General features: G+C 41.3%; 1 protein-coding gene across 2 annotated transcripts in view; it reads right to left on the bottom strand.

Moving 5' to 3' along the window:
• The window catches only part of NR3C2 (nuclear receptor subfamily 3 group C member 2), a 331,201-nt gene that overhangs the window by 34,979 nt on the left and 277,481 nt on the right, over window positions 1-18,741 (bottom strand). For both annotated transcript variants that reach the window (XM_044300367.1, XM_044300369.1), the window contains exons 5-7: window positions 15,869-16,219; window positions 13,998-14,142; window positions 1,200-1,330 (exon numbers count right to left, since the gene is read on the bottom strand). In XM_044300367.1, the coding sequence (XP_044156302.1) occupies window positions 1,200-1,330; window positions 13,998-14,142; window positions 15,869-16,219 (627 nt within the window). The remainder of the gene's footprint in view (window positions 1-1,199; window positions 1,331-13,997; window positions 14,143-15,868; window positions 16,220-18,741) is intronic.

Raw genomic sequence — 18,741 nt, 5'->3', positions numbered from 1 at the left:
GCTATATACCTGAGTAGCTTGACACTGACCTACCACTATTGGTGCTAAAAAGGGTTTATCTAAGAACAGGCGAGACTGGGATGGTACCACTACCCACCAGTCCCCCTAGTTTGGCACACTCCCATATCCTTTACAGGCAGACACTCTTGTCGACCTGACAAAACCCAGAGCAGCCTCTAGTATTTAGCACTTTTCTTCCTTTCCATGCCACTCCTACAAACCCGAGGCGCCTCAAGTTTTTCAGATCTAGTGGAATCCCTTCCAATAGACCCGTCTGCCCCTTAAAACTTTCTCTCTCTCTTATACCCCCTCAGGGAGCATGAGACATAATTTTCACATACCTTAACCCCATTGAGAATCTTTGCGATGTGCTGGAGAAGGCTTTGTGCAGCAGTCAGACTCTACTATCATCAATGCAAGATCTTGGTGAAATATTAATGCAATACTGGATGGAAATAAATCTTGTGACATTGCAGAAGCTTATCGAAACAATGCCACAGCAAATGCGTGCCGTAATCAAAGCTAAAGGCTTTTTTTTTGGTGGCGACAATTCTTTTGGACAGGCAGTGTGTGTGTGTGTGTATATACATATAAATATAAATATATTAGTTAGTTAATACATTGGGGCACATTGTGTAAAACCCCTAAGCTGGCAGGGGATCCCCTGGAGTTATGAAGAGGTGCAGGCCTCTTCCTAACTTCAGCGGATCCTATGCCAGTTCTAAATGTATAACAGCTTCCTAGCCTATTTAACTATTGATGGCCCGTTCCCCCCCCCCCCCCCCCCCACAATTTTAGACCTGGCGTGAGCGAGGAGAGGTCGCAGATTGCGGCACGACTAACCATTGTGCCGCAATCTGCGCCCGAAATACTCCTAATAAAGGAGTATTTCAGCTTAATAAATGAACCCCATAAACCATTCACAACAGGTGATGTCAGAGCTTATCTACTCCCTTCTAAACCCTTCATAGGTCACAGAGCATGCCTACAAAATTCTCCACTTGATGTCAATGAGTCCTCCCCTGTCCATTGTATCTATCATCTGGAAGTCTTGACATATTTTAGGCCCAGTAGCCAATGTGAAAACTGCGCAATTTTAGATAAAAAAAAATATATTTTTAAAATATTCTTGACAGTAACAATGATAAGGAACACAGGAGAGGTAACAAAACGTAAGTATACATAGTTGAATAGTTTACCCGTGCTAAGTAGTAGCAAAACTTTCATGATTGTGTATTCCTCAAAGGATAGCTGCAAACGATTAAACTCCAGACTTATCTGCTGCATACTTTGGCAAAGCTCATACATGGCAGACTGGCGCATCCGATCTCTGGAAGAGAACCAATAATATACAATCAGGCATACATGTCAATAGATATGCACTGTGCAAATGCAATCATTTGCAAAAGATAGAAATGCTGCATAAACCAGGGGAAAAACACCCTGCCAACCGAAACTATCAACATTATGGTTTAGATCATGGATGCCCAACCTGCGGTCTTCCAGCTGTTGCAAAACTAAAACTCCCAGCATGCCTGAACAGTCTACAGCTAGCAGGGCATGCTGAGAGTTTTAGTTTTGCAGCAGCTGGACATCCTAGGCAGTCTTGATAAATCTTCCCTACAGAACTGTGCATCTCTGATAGTAGAGATGTGAATATTGCACTGAAATGTAGTACTGGAATTAACATCTTCATGCAAGAGATACAGGTTTTTCTTCTTTTTTTTAAAAATCTATTTTAAAATTGTGCTGAAAGCCCACCACTAGCCTGAAGAATGCGTGATTATTGGGAATTCTTCTGTATATGACAGTGCTACTGGAGTACATTTTCATTTCTGCACAGATCCGAGAAAGACTCCAGCCATAAAATCCATACTGACCTCTAAAGGAATCAATGAATGAACTTGTTTGGTTTCTGAAGCAGCAGAGCAAAGGCTTCAGCTGCTTGACAGTAATAGATATTACCACAAACCACACTATTACTTTATTTAAATAAAGCCATAAAGATAGCATGCCAGAAAATGACTTTTCCAAGCAGAAAATACAGCTAGGTTACTTTGTATTGCCCTGCAGATAAATCTTTCATTGTCTGCACTTGTTCATTGAGGGATTTATATACAATGCATGGAAAGGCATTTCTTTATTGTTTGAAGATCCGCGTGCTTGGATTTTGGGATTCTCATTAAGTTTTAATATAGCAAAATGACCATTTAAACCAAGTATAATAGACATTATACTTCTACTCTCATGAATGTAATGCACATATACAATATTATATTGCTTTATGTAGGACTTGACAATACTGGACTATAGGTGACATTTGTATCGCCTTTTAGTCTCCATTTACCCCCACTAAAAGCTTTCATATCAATCTTGATCATAGTCATAGGCATCAGTCAATCAAATGATCTGACGGATAATGAGTCAGACAGGTAATGGTTATGTCTATAGTGACAAAAATAAAAGCTGCTTACAGTGAACGTATTCCTAGTCTTGAGCAGTGTTCCCTCTAAGCTTTGGCAGTTGCTGAGCGGGGTCGGCTTAGAGATGGGCAATGCTTAGTCAAACTTGGGTGATAGGACAATCAAACAAGAGATCATCGCCGACATATTGGCAAAACAATAAATCTAGCCTACTAAGTAAGACCAGATAAAACAGTTACTGGAGTGGACGGACAGTGTGACAGAACCGCACACAAAATGTCTCCTGCGCAGTGAAGAAAGACCTTGACCTGACACTGGCTAGGACGTCTAACTTATACATCTTCTTGTATATAGTGATATGGACCATGTTGGTATAACTCGAGTATCTCCTGTATATAATTATATATGTACAGCTGGTATAAGTAATACATCTTCTTGTATACAGTGATATGGAACATGCTGGTATAACCTGGGCATTTTCTGTATATAATTATATATGTACAGCTGGTATAAGTTATATATCTTCCTGTATATAGTGATATGCAACATGCTGGTATAACCTGGGTATCTCCTATATATAATTATATATATATAGCTGGTATAAGTTATACATCTTCTTGTATACAGTGATATGGAACATGCTGGTATAACCCAGGCCTCTCCTGTTGTATATAGTTATATATTTTACTTTTTCCCCCATTTTCCTTGGCTGAGACAAGCAACATTGCCAATGCAAAACCTGAAGGGAATGCAATGCTGTTCCAGGGAGACTCTAGCCTCTCTAAGATGGCGGCGCCAACCAGCATTCCCTTGTTTTGCATTGGCTAGTCTGCTGTGATAAAACCTCCCATACAGTACATGCGGTTTTCATTGCTTTCTTAGGTAACAGACACAGCTCCTGCTGCCCACATGAAGGACTTATCACTATCAGGCTAGGCCAGAGAGACTCATTCACTTCACTCACTCTAGCCTATAGGATTAAAAATAACTAATATTGTTTAGTGTTCTCCCCTACTACTGACATTCTACCGTCACTGATTGCTGAACTGGTCTCTCCTGGTATTTCTAGAGTGTTAACTTGTGACAAGAAGTGGAGAACAGCGGCGACAATAGTGGCACTAGTAGTCTACTAGTGCCACTATTGTCCCCTGCTGTTCTCCACTTCTTGTCACAAGTTAACACTCTAGAAATACCAGGAGAGACCAGTTCAGCAATCAATGACGGTTTCTAGGATTTTACTTATTGTAGGTAGCCCATAAGCATAGGCGTGCGCACGGGGTGTGCCGGGTGTGCCTGGGCACACCCTAATCACACCTCCGTGCTCAGCCTCCTGCACTGCCGCTTGAGCCCCGGCTGTCCCGCACAGCCACAATGATATCTTCAGACTGCTCCCATGCTCCGTGTTCCAGCGGCTGGCTGCGTAACGTCACTCACTCCGACGCCACGCGCCTGCTCCGCCTGCTTCATTAATAAAGTGGGAGGAGCAGGCGCGTGCGGCGTGACGGAGTGATGTCATGTTACGCTGCCGCCTGCCCAATGATTGTGGATTACTAGCTGGAGTCTCCCAGTAAGTAGTTTATTACAACACTTTGCTTGCATAAGACCCCGGCGGCCTCCACCCCTGGGGGGTCACTGTCAGGGACACTGTTATGGGGGGGGGGGGGGAGATCTGTGGATGATGACACATATATAGCACAAGATGCTGCTATATATGTGTCATCCACAGATCCCCCTGGCCCCACATAACAGTGTCATCCACAGACCACAGACCCCCCCCCCCCCCGCATCTGTGTCAGATTCCTCATAGATACCCCCATAACAGTGCCTTCCACAAATATCTTCTTAATAGACTGTTAAGGGGATATCTGTGGTCTGTGGATGACACTGTTATGGGGGCATCTGTGTGGAATATGACACTGTTACGGGGGGATTTGTGGATGACACTGTTATGGGGGGATCTGTGGATGATACTGTTATGGGGGGATCTGTGGATGATGCACTGTTGATAAAAGTGCGTCATCCACAGATGCCCCCATGACAGTGCCATCCATCGATATCCTCTTAATAGTGCGTTATCCACAGATGCCCCCATAACAGTGCAACATCCACAGATGCCCCCATAACAGTGCGTCATCCGCAGATGCCGCCATAACAGTGTGTCATCCGCAGGTCCCCCATAACAGTGTGTCATCCACAGATCCCTCATAACAGTGTGTCAGCCACAGGTCCCCCATAACAGTGTGTCAACCACAGATCCCCCATAACAGTGTGTCATCCACAGATCCCCCATAACAGTGCGTCATCCACAGATCCCCCATAACAGTGCGTCATCCACAGATCTCCCATAACAGTGTGTCATCCACAGATCCCCCATAACAGTGTGTCATCCACAGATCCCCCATAACAGTGCGTCATCCACAGATCCCCCATAACAGTGTGTCATCCACAGATTCCCCATAACAGTGTGTCCTCCACAGATTCCCCATAACAGTGTGTCATCCACAGATCCCCCATAACAGTGCGTCATCCACAGATTCCCCATAACAGTGTGTCATCCACAGATCCCCCATAACAGTGCGTCATCCACAGATCCCCCATAACAGTGTGTCATCCACAGATCCCCCATAACAGTGCGTCATCCACAGATCTCCCATAACAGTGCGCCTGCGCACTGAGGAGAGACAGAAAGGAGGGGAAAGAATCTGCGGAAGCAAGCAGAGGACGGCACAGCAGACGACTGAACAGCTTCTTTTGTAAGTAAATTGTTTTTTTTTTGTCTTTTATTATATTCTGGCTTTTGTTTAAAGGGACAGTAAAAAAAATGTTTTTTGTTTTGTTTTTAGCTATGTATGATGCTTTTTGATAAATAAATGTATTGGTGCTGTAATGTGGACCCCAGGCCTCTCTGATGTCCTGCAGGCTGGCGCTGTGGCAGCATACGGTTGGTCAGGCAGCAGAAAGGCTCTGGGGCTGTCATTGTGTGCTCTGGAACTTTTCCCTTCACAGCCACTATAGCAGTCTCTCTCGTACAGTGCAGACTCTGCAGGAGGCATTCCATTTGCTCTCCGTCCTAATAGAAGTCTATGGGAATCAAAACGGATCCAAGACGGAAAACAAAGTCCTGTCGACAGGATAACAGCATAACGGGACCCAGACGGATTGGTTATGCTTTCTCATAAACTTCTATTAGGACAGAGCAAAACGGAATGCCTCTTAAAGGTTTCCGTTTTGCATTCCATCTGGCCATTCCATTATATATTCCGTTTGGAACGGAACCTATAACGGAATGGCATAACGCAGATGTAAACCCACCCTTAGGAATAGATTATTTCTCAATACTCAAGCGTAGCGAGGAAGAAAGGAGAACTCTTGAAAGCTTGTCTTTTAAGTACCAGTAGTAGGTTAGTACAATAAAAATTGACACACTGTTATGGAGGATCTGTGGATATAACATATATATATACACATACATACATACATACACGCGCGCGCGTCGTGTGTGTTTGTGCTTTAGGGTGCACACCCTAATGTAATAGGCTGCGCACGCCTATGCCCATAAGATAAACTCAATCTCACTCTAGCGTGTACCTCTGGCCTGGCTCTAAGATGGCGCCGCCACCACTACCGCACCTTACTGCCTGCTGCTGCTCAGTCCTCCTCTTCCTGCAAAAAGAAGGCGGAGGCAGAAGTAGCGCTGCAATACGTGGTAGTTGGTAGGCGGGGCCCCGCTGTGCTGAGCCGCACAGGACTACGAGGAGGACGTCGGCGCCGTCACGCAGATGAGTCTGACGACAAGTGCTGGCATTTTGCCAGCAGCGATAACGAACCTTGCGGTGCGCTGTAGGCTGAGTGAGCGGGCATTATAAACTTGTGAGCGGGGCCACAATAATTGCTGCGCGGCCGCCCACCCGCGCAGCTTAGAGGGAACACTGGTCTTGAGTCTTTATTGCTACAGCTGTAGAGTTTGTTTACATTTAGCACAGTATTGTTATTCACTGATTTATGTTAAACATCGTTTTATTTAACATTTGTATTATTTTAAACATTTTACAATTTTCATATTATTACTACTATATGTACAAAACTTTTGTGAAATCTTGCAGTTCTTACTCTGGTCACAATAGGCTGACACTTCCTTAGTTGCAGAAATCATGCTATAAGATTATCATCATAGGGCAGGATTACACAGAAAGTAACATTCTGGTGGATGACACACAATCCATCAATGGCAACAGACGAGGGTCACAGCAACTGGTCAACTACTGTTATTCAGTTGTGAATAAAGGAGGTCTTACACACACACATAAAAAGAGGAGGTCTTACACACACACACACACACACATAAAAAGAGGAGGTCTTACACACACACACACACACACATAAAAAGAGGAGGTCTTACACACACAGATAAAAATACTGATACTTTTCTAATATAATATTCTTCTTATTCGTTAACATTTCCATTGCTGTGAAACAGCATACATCATGTTTTTGTTTGAGATTTGTGTTACACAAGGCAGATGGATATAAGAAACGTTAAAAGGTTTTTATATAGATGGCTTATCCCTAGGAAAGGTCATTAATATCTGACTGGTGGGGGCCCGATACCCAGCTGGTCTGCACTATCTCCAGCACCAAAAACAGTTCCATCCATTGTGTAGTGGACGGAACAGGTTGCTGCGGTGCTGATCCCATTCACTTGAATGAGAGAAGCAGTGCAGTAACCAACCACTACACAATAGATAAATCCATGTCGTTCTGGTGCTTATTTCCAGCACTGGAGCTACTGCAGAACAGCTGATTAGGGAGGGTGCTGGATGTCGGACCCCCGCCAATCAGGTATTGATGACCTATTCCAAAGAGTAAGTCATTAATATAAAATCCAGGAGAATTCATTTAACGTTTCTCATATACATGTGGCTGCCATAACGCAAATATCAAACTATAATGTGATACATTCAATACAAATGTTAACTAATAGGAAGAATATTATATTGGAAAAGTATCAGTATGTGCTTTTTGATGTGAATGTTCTTATCTACAATTTGTGTGTATAACCCCTTTAATCACAACTGATAATGTTGACATGATGTAGAACGTTCGGGACAGTAGCTGACAGATAAGCATGCTCAATCCAATTATAAAACTATAGTGGCTTATGCACAAATATCAGTGCATTAAAAAAGTGAATAATCTATAAAATACAGGTTTTTTTTTCCTATTTCCCTTGATCATGTCATGCAAAAATGCTCAATAACAAAACTCATATAGTAACATGTTAAAATCTACTACTACAGTACACCAATTTCTTGTGTAAATAGATGTATGTAATATGGTGAGCGTGAGCATGAATCATCCTGTCTGTGACTTATATTGAATAGTTTTCTTTGTGGAATTTTTATTCTATTCTATTAAGCCACAAAATAAAAGGTAAGAAATATCTATAAAGAAGAACGTCACTAGCAAGCAGCTTAATCCGCTAGACAGAAAATATTTCTTTAGCGCAGTTTTTACTTTGGACTCTCTCCTTGATTAATTCCTTTAGTGGGTCAGTCCCTGCTTCATGCATTATTTCCTCTGAGTTACAGGCAGCTGATGCCAGTGCTGATGGAAAGATATGTTGCTGAAAGAGTGAATTATTCTGCTATGTTCTAAGAGGCTACGCCAGTCCAGTAAAGTGTATGGACATAAAGCACAATGAATTTCCTCAAGTTTATCCACGATTTTTTGGGTATAGTGGAGCCTTAATACAGTATATGTACTCACTTTATGCATTTAGAACAACTTTCAAATGGGTATTGCTAAAATATAACTGTATATACAGTAATGGTCCATGCATATGGTTGTATTATGGATTTGTACAGATTCATATTACAATGATCATAGCATGCCATGGGCAAATACGGTACAGTTTGGAGCCAGTAATTTTAGGGAGGCATGTAAAGTTCATTTGCGTGCAGATTCTACTATGTATTATACAGATATTCTTCCCCAAAAGATGAAGCTTCAGAGAGGTTCCAAACAGTGGCCCACTGAGTGTTTATAAATATTGTCCAAAATTATGATGTGGATAGCCTATTCTCTGGATAGGTCATCAATATCTGATCGTTGGGGGACCCCCACCAATCAGCTGTTTGAAGAGGCTGCGCCACTCCGGTAAGTGCTAAGGCTCCCTCAGAGTTTACCAAGCACAGTGCTGTACACTGTATACTGGTCAGATATTGATGACTTATCCTGAAGAGAGGCCATCAATGTCAAAATCTCAAATGAACCTTTTAAGGCTTTGTAACTAATACAGATCTGTATGTACTGTGTAAGGCCCTGTTGAGGGTCTGTACACAAAACTTCACGTTGTTTATGTATAAGGCCCAATGTCTTTCCTACTGGTCCCATCCAGCACCATCTATCCATACGCAGCATTAAAAGAAATTTACTCAAGTTAGATTCCTCGGGTCCAGAATCAGGGACTAGTAACTATATCCTACCTTAAAGTGCTGGAGCAGAGGTGATGCTGGCACAGAATTTATATTTCTAATAAATGTCAGGAAAAATACTGCACATTTGTGAGTTTAGCCATTTCATGAATGCAATATTTCCCAAGGTCAAGTGATTTAAGATAACTAGAAAGTGATCTTTAAGATCAGTAACTATATTGTCTACAGTGCTGCATGCATTTACTTCTTACAACTTTGACGAAATATAGTTTACAATTTTAATGCTAATTGGGTGTAGTCATAAGGAGTGCCGAGGTAGCAATGTCACCTGTGGCCTAGTACCTGAGGGAGACCAAAATATCAAAGTAAATGGAGGCCCAGTTAATGATATTGCATTGGAACCCATGAGCCTGAAGTGATCCCTCTGATGATAATCATTACAAAGTGCCCCAAAATGTAAATGATAGATTTCACAATGTAACAGAAAAAATGAGCGTATGTAACTTGTCCGTAAGAGGCAAATATATAACATAAACATAGTTTATTAACATAAATTAACTTCCACTATTTCAGACAAGATAGCATAAAAAACACACCAATGTCATAGAGTAGATGTTAAAACCAATTAAAAAGTCAATGATATTAGATCTACAGGTAAGCAGACAAGATGTTCACATTGAAAGAAAGCCACTTCCCTAACCGTACAGCTTGTTGTGTGAATTTATCCTGCTTACGGTTACTATAGAAATCAGAATACCAAGAAGAATTACAGGCTTTATAACCAAAAGGTCATTAAGAGGTAGCCGCAGTCTTACAGAACATTATGCAATGCTAATCCCAAATTTCTGAGGCTGCAAACAAATTATCATCTGAAAACATAGGCAAGTAAATGGTGACTATCATATTTACTAGAGATGAGCGAATTTCTTAAAAGTTCGATTCGGCTGATTCACTGAATTTCCCCCAAAAAAATTCGCTTAGTGACGAGCTACTTTGTCACGAAGCAAATTTTTTTTGTAAGTAGCGGGTGCAATGACCGTGAGCTGCGATAGAGCCACCCCGTCATTTTACCCCTCAGATGCCGCATTCATACATGATCTGAGTGTAAAATTAACAATAAAAATAAAATCAAACTTACCGCCTCCATTTGATCGCAACGGCTGGCTGCCGCCATCTTGCTTGGAGATCTTGGCTGAAATCCTGTGTGGCGTGATGATGTAATCTCGCACCGGCTGAGATCTTCAAGCAAGATGGAGGCTGGGGGCCCATTGTGAGCAAATGGAGGAGGTAAGTTAGATTTTTTTTTTTTTATACTATTTCAGGTTAAATCAAATCGCTGACACGATGCACAAGGAAATTCAGCTTCTAAGCAAATTGAATTTATCCTGAAATTCGGATCGAATTCCACTTCGTAGGATTCGATTCGCTCATCTCTAATATTTACCATGGCTGAATGTCACTCTGCAAGGTTAAAGCAGGTTTTTATTGGTTGGGTGTCACCATTTTCTCCCTGTGGTTATTGTTAGGTAAGTTGCACTTTGCAGTTTAATTTAGGATGAGGAATGGAAAATAGGTGCAATTATATTAACTAGGCTGAATGATTTGATGGGTGTTTGCTGGCCTTTTATACTCAGCCAGCCAGAATCCTACACTATACTGATGAGAGCCAAGTACCTGGAAACAGCTATCTGCTAAAGGAGATATGGATTGGCTAGTTTCATGTTCCAAGGCTTGTTGAAAAGGAGTTTTCCCGACTTTTTTATACTGATGACCTATCCTTGGGATATTTGATCAGTGGGGGTCTGACACCCAGGAACCATGCTGATCAGCTGTTTTGAGGAAACTGCAGGCCTGGTGAGCGCTGCTGCCTTCTCTCAGTTTACCATGCACAGTGCTGTCCATTGTATCACTAGCCCAGAGCTGCAGAAGGTCCTCTCAAAAAACTTATCAGGGATCCCAGGTGTCATACCTCCACGATCAGAAACAACCTATGGGAGATACCTCTTTGCATATGTTTTATATCAATACATTTCTTGAGTGCATTACATCATGGATATCGTTTTTTTATCCTTGTGAATTGGCCATCATTCCCAACACACAAAACAAGGCAATCAGACTACAGAATAAAACCCTTGCACTAATTACAGGTAGAGATTTGCAAAAAATATTTTAACTTTTACTTAACAGCTTTTGGAATAGAAATGTCAGAATATCACCAATACAAGCATTAAAATCACAATAGGACTGAAATACATTTTCTTTTTTCTACATGTATAGAGAGACAGAAAACAAATATTCCCCTTATAGAACGGGCAGTTCATCCAAGTTCATCTCTCTAATAATTACAATTTCCGCTCATTCTCCACAGACCCAGTGACTCAATCTAGTGCAGTCAATTGCTTTAAATATTAGGAAGTTATTTTAGGAAGCCAAAACCACATTCAACCAGAGTGCTTACATATATCCATATGTCTACTATGATTTTGCCATGTGTGACCTAGGGGTAGGCGATATAAATGATATATAATATTATCGCAATAAATTCAGGCAACAATAGAGATTTTAGCTATATCGCCATATCGTGATAGAGGACCACGGAGCGGTAGTGAATTGAAGAAGCTTCTCATTTACCGCTCCGTGGACTCCCGACTCTGAACCGCGATGCACTGGCCAGGGCCTTGCGTGCACACATTGTCAGCGCGCTGGCTGACGCTGTGTGTGACCTCAGGTCCCTCCCAGTGCATGCTGGGAAGAAGATGTGGTCCGTCTCCTGCGGACTCCATCAGCCAGCCGCGCACCCTGCAGGAAAGGTAAGTATATTAGTAGGGGCCTGAATCTACCGGGGGATGGATGGCTATGGCATGGGGCTGATGGCGAGGGCCGGGGGACATGATGATGGTGGCAATGGCATGGGGCTGATGGTGCTGGCTGTGGGACATGATGGTGGCAATGGCATGGGGCTGATGGCGCTGGCTGTGGGACATGATGATGGTGGCAATGGCCTGGGAGTGATGGCGCTGGCTGTGGGACATGATGATGGTGGCAATGGCATGGGGCTGATGGCGCTGGCTGTGGGACATGATGATGGTGGTAATGACATGGGACTGATGGCGCTGGCTGGGGGACATGATGATGGCAATGGCATGGGGCTGATGGCCCTGGCTTGGGGACATGGATAATGGTGGCAATTTAATGGGGCTGATGGCGCTGGCTGGGGGACATGATGATGGTGGCAATGGCATGGGGCTGATGGCGCTGGCTGGGGGACATGATGATGGTGGCAATGGCATGGGGCTGATGGCGCTGGCTGGGGGACATGATGATGGTGGCAATGGCATGGGGCTGATGGCGCTAGCTGGGGATATGGATGATATGGAAATGGCATGGGGCTGATGGCGCTGGCTGTGGGACATGATGATGGTGGCAATGGCATGGGGCTGATGGCGCTGGCTGGTGGACATGGATGATGGCAAATGGCATGGGGCTGATGGCGCTGGCTGGGGGACATGGATGATGATAGCCATGTAATTTGTATACATACAGAAGAAAATAATATATGGCAATATATCGCACATGCTTCAATTTATATCGCAATATAGATTTTAGGCCATATTGCCCAGCCCTAGTGTGACCTATGGTATTAGAGGCACTGACTAGTTACAGGAAAGCAGAATAAAGATTCAATCTCAGGGGCAGGTTGTCTCTCAATTTGCTTCCATGTTTTCAGAAGAACAGTAACGGAATAAAGTACAGAAAAGAATAAAGATTTTATTTATTTATCTATCTATCATATATATCTACTGGTATCTATCTATAAAAGAGAAACAACAGCAGCAGTCACAAACAGATGCAAATACTGGGTGCAATTCCTCCAAGACGTTTGGCTGATAGTCCTGAGATTCAACTTGAAAAAATTAAGCAGCACTACAATGGGGTGAAAGGGTGGTGGACCCACTTTAATACCCCAAAATGCTTTTTGGGGTAATAAAGCGGGTACACGACTCTTTACCCACATTGGAGTGCTGCCTCATTTTTCAAGTTGAATATCTATCATATCTACTGATCTCTACCCAATTGTCTCATTATATATCTGTCCTCCTGTCTGTCTGTCTACTGTATTGCTAGCATACCAGAAAGTTCCTAAATTCATTGCAGCCTAAGGCTTTTCACATCTCCAGTAACTGAACGGGATTTAATACATACAAGTTAACTTGTGGGAAAACCAATTTCAATCACAAGAGACTCCCCCTCCCCCTTCTTACATGTTAAATATTTGTACTAAAGAGCATCCCACTCAAGGGAATAAGAAATGAAAATAGTGAATAAGCAATAAAACGTCTATGCTACTCGGATAAATGGAAAACTAAAAATCTGCAGTGAAGAAATATCTCAGCTCGGCAAGATTACTTTATACAGCAAAGAGCAAAATTAACTTGAATATATTGGTTTAAAAAGATAAATGCCTATCCACTCTTCTTAGGGTTCTGAAGAAATGAAAAATAATGTTCTTTCAGTACACATTTTCTAACTTCATGTTTTGGGGGATGAGAAAAAGATGATGATTTAAAAAGCATCACAGAAACAAAGCATGTTTGTGAATGAGAAAAATGTTCTAGTGTCCTTTAAATGAGAGCAAATCATCTCTTACCCAGCTTCTCGGACGTTTTATGAAGAAAGGATTGGATAATGTTTGAAGAGGATGAATATAGCTCTCTAGGAGCAATGGTCAAACAAAAGTGTAACACCAATGGCTGACACACTTCACTTATTCTTAGAGTGGTTGTCTTATCACAAACAACCCCTTTATTAGGTCCTGAGACCGCCACAATTTGCAAAAGGAAGATGTGTCGTACTAAAATTTCTCCTGCAGCGGCTGCTATAAAAGAAATATACTTTTACATGCTGTCATTCAAATATTAGCAGCTCTCTATTTTGGCTTGCAGAGGAGGATCTTGAGTAAGGAACCCTGTCTCCTATTTCCATATGCCCTAATAGGTCATGATGAGAAAACCTCTTTAAGGCTGGTTATATAAAAGCCATTTCCATGTTTGTAATTCAGCAAACCAAATTAAAAGTTGAACCACCAAGATGCTCAAGACATAAAAGATGTACATGAAACCTCAACACCTCTTATACTTACTCATTAAATATCAGGTCTGGAGCAAAATACAGGTATTGGCTGTTTGCATGTTTATACGACCTCCAGCTCAAAGCAAACGAAGACAGGCACATCCAGGAGTACTGAATTAAAGTAATTTGGTCCTCAAGAGGCAGGTTTCGAAATCCTGAAGGAAAGGAATAATCCCACAGTAAGGAACACTGAAGTCCATAACGTAAAACATAAAGTGGAGTAAGTTTGCAAATACATGGCAGTATAAATCTTGTACTGGTCCTAGCTTGCATTAAATCCAAGATTACGATACGGAGGTTGCCGCAAATGCCATGATACCACACTACCACCATTAGGGGGCACTGAAAATCCTGGAGCCACCCTTGAGACTTTAATTAGAACCTGTAATATGTTGCTTTATACTTTATAAAGGTGCATTGTGTTGAAAGTTTATAAAATTGATTTAGCTATTAAGTCTTTAGACATTATAAGAATTGTAGTTTAAGAAGCCAACTGCTCTGGGTATGGGTAAACTAAGGATGATACTTATCTGAATGGCTGGAGAGTGCCTGGTAGACCATCAGCATTTTTTTAAGATGGCCTAAAACAACACATAATGGAAAAAAGCAAAGCTAGTTCCACAATGCTCAGCAATTCCAAGCTGTAATGTTAAGCATTCTCATGTTGTGCAGGGAGAGCTGAATTAATGCTTATATAATGCCTTCTTAGTTCTACTGCTGCTAAATGTGGAGCCTAGAGATGACCGCAGCTAACTAATAAAGCTCTTCCCTGCTAGGGTCTCATATAGCAGAGGGACACATTTCCTAAACACTCTACTCTTTTTCATCTTAACATGAATAAAACTTTACAAAAGTATATAAAGTAAATAACAGCAAATAGCAACTGCAAATCATTTTGTGCATTGTAACTTTGCGATGCAAACTTTGAAGTACCTCTGTGATATAAATATTGGTGGAAATTTTTTAATCCCTTCTGCATTGGAAAACTGGCAAAAAAAAAGCTAATTTTGGGCACACACTATAGTTTGCAAAAAAAGCACCTAAAGTATTCTCTGGTCTGATGCCTCAGTTCTAAGCGTAATGTTTGGAGCAAACAAGGCACTGCCCAATATCATCCCTATAGTGAGACATGGTGGTGGCAACATAATGCTGTGGGGGAAGGGGGGGCAGTAACTGGGACAGGGAGACTTGTCAGAGTTGAGGAAAAGCTAAATAGAGCTAAGTACAGAGATATCCAGTGGGCTCTGGACCTCACACTGGGCAGAAGGTTTACCTTCCAACAAGACAATGACCCTAAGCACAAAGCCAAGATAACACACAAGTGTCTTAGGGACAACTCTGTGAATATCCTTGAGAGGCCCAGCCAGAGCCCTGACTTGAATCCCATCAAACATCTTTGGAGAGACCTGAAATGGCTGTTAATCAACGATCCCCATCCAACCTGACACAGCTTGAGAAGAATGGCAGAAAATCCCCAAATCTGGGTGTGCAAGCCTTGTGGCATCATACCCAAGAAAACTGGAGGCCGTAATGGATGCCAAAGGTGCTTCAACTAAGTAAAGAGTAAAAAGGGTCTGAATACTTATGTCAATGCAAGATTTTAGTTTTTTCCTTTTCAATAAATTAGCAAAGATTATTTTGTTTTCACTTGGTCATTATGGGTTATAGAGTGCAGAGTGATGGGGGACAATTTGAGATTTTTTTTATTTTAGCACATGGCTGCAACATAACAAAATGTGAAAAAAGTGAAAGGGTTTGAGCTCTGAAGACTTTCTGAATGCACAGTATTCCTGACAATCCAAATGAGTCCAGTGTTTGAATCATTGTATGAGATGCTTCTGTAAATATGTTGGTTGAAAATCAAACACTTGGTGCATTTACCTGGAATTACTTTTGCCCATTTTACCACCTGTATCATCTGCTTCCCAGCCAAACGGTTGAGGCTGGACAAGAGGTGCTCCGCTGTGTCTGGCTGGGCATTGTCATATCCTGCAAACACTATTTCAGGTTCAATGTTTTCAAGTATTACAGCTGCTGACAGGGAAAGTCCAGGGGATACAGTAGATATAATTGGAACGATAGTTGTGTTTGTGGATACAGAGGTTTCTTTTGACGTGGATGTGAATGTTGGTTCCTCTTTTGGACTTTGTAGTGGAGGCTGTTGATGTGGTGGTGGTTGCTGGTGTTCCTCATTAACTCCTTTTAATTTTCCCAACTTTTTTGACTTTCGAGCTGAAAGGACAAAAAATAAAATTAAAATAAGGATAAATGGAAAGGTATACAAAACATGTATAGGACTGAACTTTCTGTAAACCATGTAACCAGATGGCATCAATCTAGAAACTTATACAGCTCTGTGAAATTATGCAAAAGAATAAGTATCTGTTTAAAGTGGATTGTCTGCGTCTCTATTACAGTAACTAAATTAAATCTACTTGTTTTTGCACTTCATCTTGAGCATTTCATCCAGTGGCGATTAAACTGAAAACATTTTCAGAGAAAATCATTAAAAAATAAATTGTATACTGTCAGATTTGAATTCCACATTCCATGAAGACATCTTAAGGTATATAAATTGGCATGACCAGTTCTTATTTAATAAATCTGATGACTATCATAGGTTTTCTTAAAAGTTTTACCCTTAAGACAATATATAATTCTGATATTAAAGGGGTTGTCTCACTTCAGTAAGTGGCATTTACTACAAGTTACTTGCTAATGTATTGTGATTGTCCATATTGCTTCCTTGGCTGGATTCATTTTTCTATCACATTATACACTGCTCGTTTCCATGGTTACAGACCACCCTGCAATCCATCAGTGGTGGTTGTCCTTGCACAATATAGGAAAAAGCATTAGCCTATGTGCGCTCCTGTGTTCTCTGTCACCAGAGAGGCTGATGCTTTTTCCTATAGTGTGCAAGCACGACCACCACTGCTGGATTACAGGGTGGTCTGTAACCATGGAAACGAGCAGCGGATAATGAGAGGAAGGGCATAAGAAAATCATCTCCTGTGTTAAAGATCTACTGTGTGTTTTTGCCACAACTAAATTACTGAAATAATTAATAATGCGAAAAAATACTGGCTTAGTTGCCCATAGTAACCAATCAGATTTTCCAAAGATGTTATGAAAATGAAAAGGTGAAATCTTTTGCTATGGCCTTTTATTTTTTAAAAGCAGAATACGAGATGAAATCTGTGCTATTATCGGTTGGTATGGGCAACAAAGACAGATTTACGGTTTAATAGTTGTCCTAAATCTCCCCCATAGCTTAAACAGTACCAAAGCATGGCAAAGAAATGATAATCAAAACCAAAACAGGAAGTGTGTGCGAATCTCCATAACTCAATGCTATATAAACATGTCACATTGAATAAAATATATATTTGCTTCTCAAACCTGTAAATCAACCACAGTGTGTATATTTCTGAATGATGAATGAGCACAGTAATAGTTATAACACACATCTAACCTTGACAATATTACGTAGACTTAAGCTGTCCTCCAAATGGCTGCTTTATTTGATTTGCGATTTTTAACGAAAGTACATTAGTCGTCTACCTGGTAGGCAATCACAGACAATCATGTAAAGCAGCTTAGTGGCATATTTTCATTTCTCCTGTGTGAACCGCTACGTCTGCAGTTCTTTTCTACTGTGTGATCCTAATGGATTCAAATGAGTGTTCTCCAAAACTTTACAAGAGTTAAACACTTATGACTATAGCGTTTAGCACGTGGCATTTTCACTGGAAACAAAATAAGAAATTCCATGATAAACTTGTTAAATTAACGCAGTCTATTAAGAAAGCAGGTGTACAGCATTAGGGAGAGACTAGCTGCCTACCACATTAGTGGAAACAGGCTGCCGTGATCAGGAATATTCCTGCTGCGGAGCTGTCACTCTCTTTATTCTAAAGGCAAATCATTTTTGAAAATGCTCTTACTGCAATGTTCTTACTGTCACTACTTGTAATTACATAGGTCAGCACTGTTCAACTACTATTTTCACCAGCAAGACCCCATTTCTCATCTAATTATGAGCTTGTATAACCCGTACAATGTGGGCTATCAGTTGGACCATTGAGACATTGGTGCTGGAGTTTACCTACTGAAGCGATATTGTGCTTTCAGTACATAAAGCTTCTTTATTCCATAATGGTGCACAGGTTCTAATATACTTGTATACTATCTATCTTTCTATCATCTATCTATTCTCTCAGTCTTCATGATGTCTATCTATAGTCATATTAATCTTATCCATCTGTCTTGTTCCAGCCACAGTGACCTCTGATTCCACTGCATCCAATCTCTCTTCTAACGGGTCATGCACCCAAGTGATCAACAAACGATTGGGGAAGATTTTCATCTTTTAGATATAAACTAATTTCACAACTTTTCATTGAATTTATTTTTTAAAACCTGGAAACTTGAGAATCTAGAAAACAAATAATTTATGGAAAAGTTGAAGCTTGTTTTTAATCTACATGGGCACAACAAACCTGCACAAACAGCCATGCTGTTGAAGGGCTGTTCCCATCTCAGTACTTCATGGACAACCCATTGTACAACCAGGGTCCTACAATGGGAATTCCATGAATGGCTGAGATGTGCCACAGAATGACACGAGTAATTAACCAATAGGGCTGTGCTACGCTGTTTCTGTAACTCCCATAGAAGTGAAGGATCCCAAAAGATCATTGAGAAGTCTCATCCACGTACTGCTGAGAAAACCTGCAGCATAAACTCAGACA

This window comes from Bufo gargarizans, chromosome 1 (genome assembly GCF_014858855.1).
Source record: "Bufo gargarizans isolate SCDJY-AF-19 chromosome 1, ASM1485885v1, whole genome shotgun sequence".
NCBI classification, from domain to species: Eukaryota; Metazoa; Chordata; class Amphibia; order Anura; family Bufonidae; genus Bufo; species Bufo gargarizans.
Note: the sequence above shows the minus strand (reverse complement) of the source record. Positions and strands in the feature narration are given on the sequence as shown.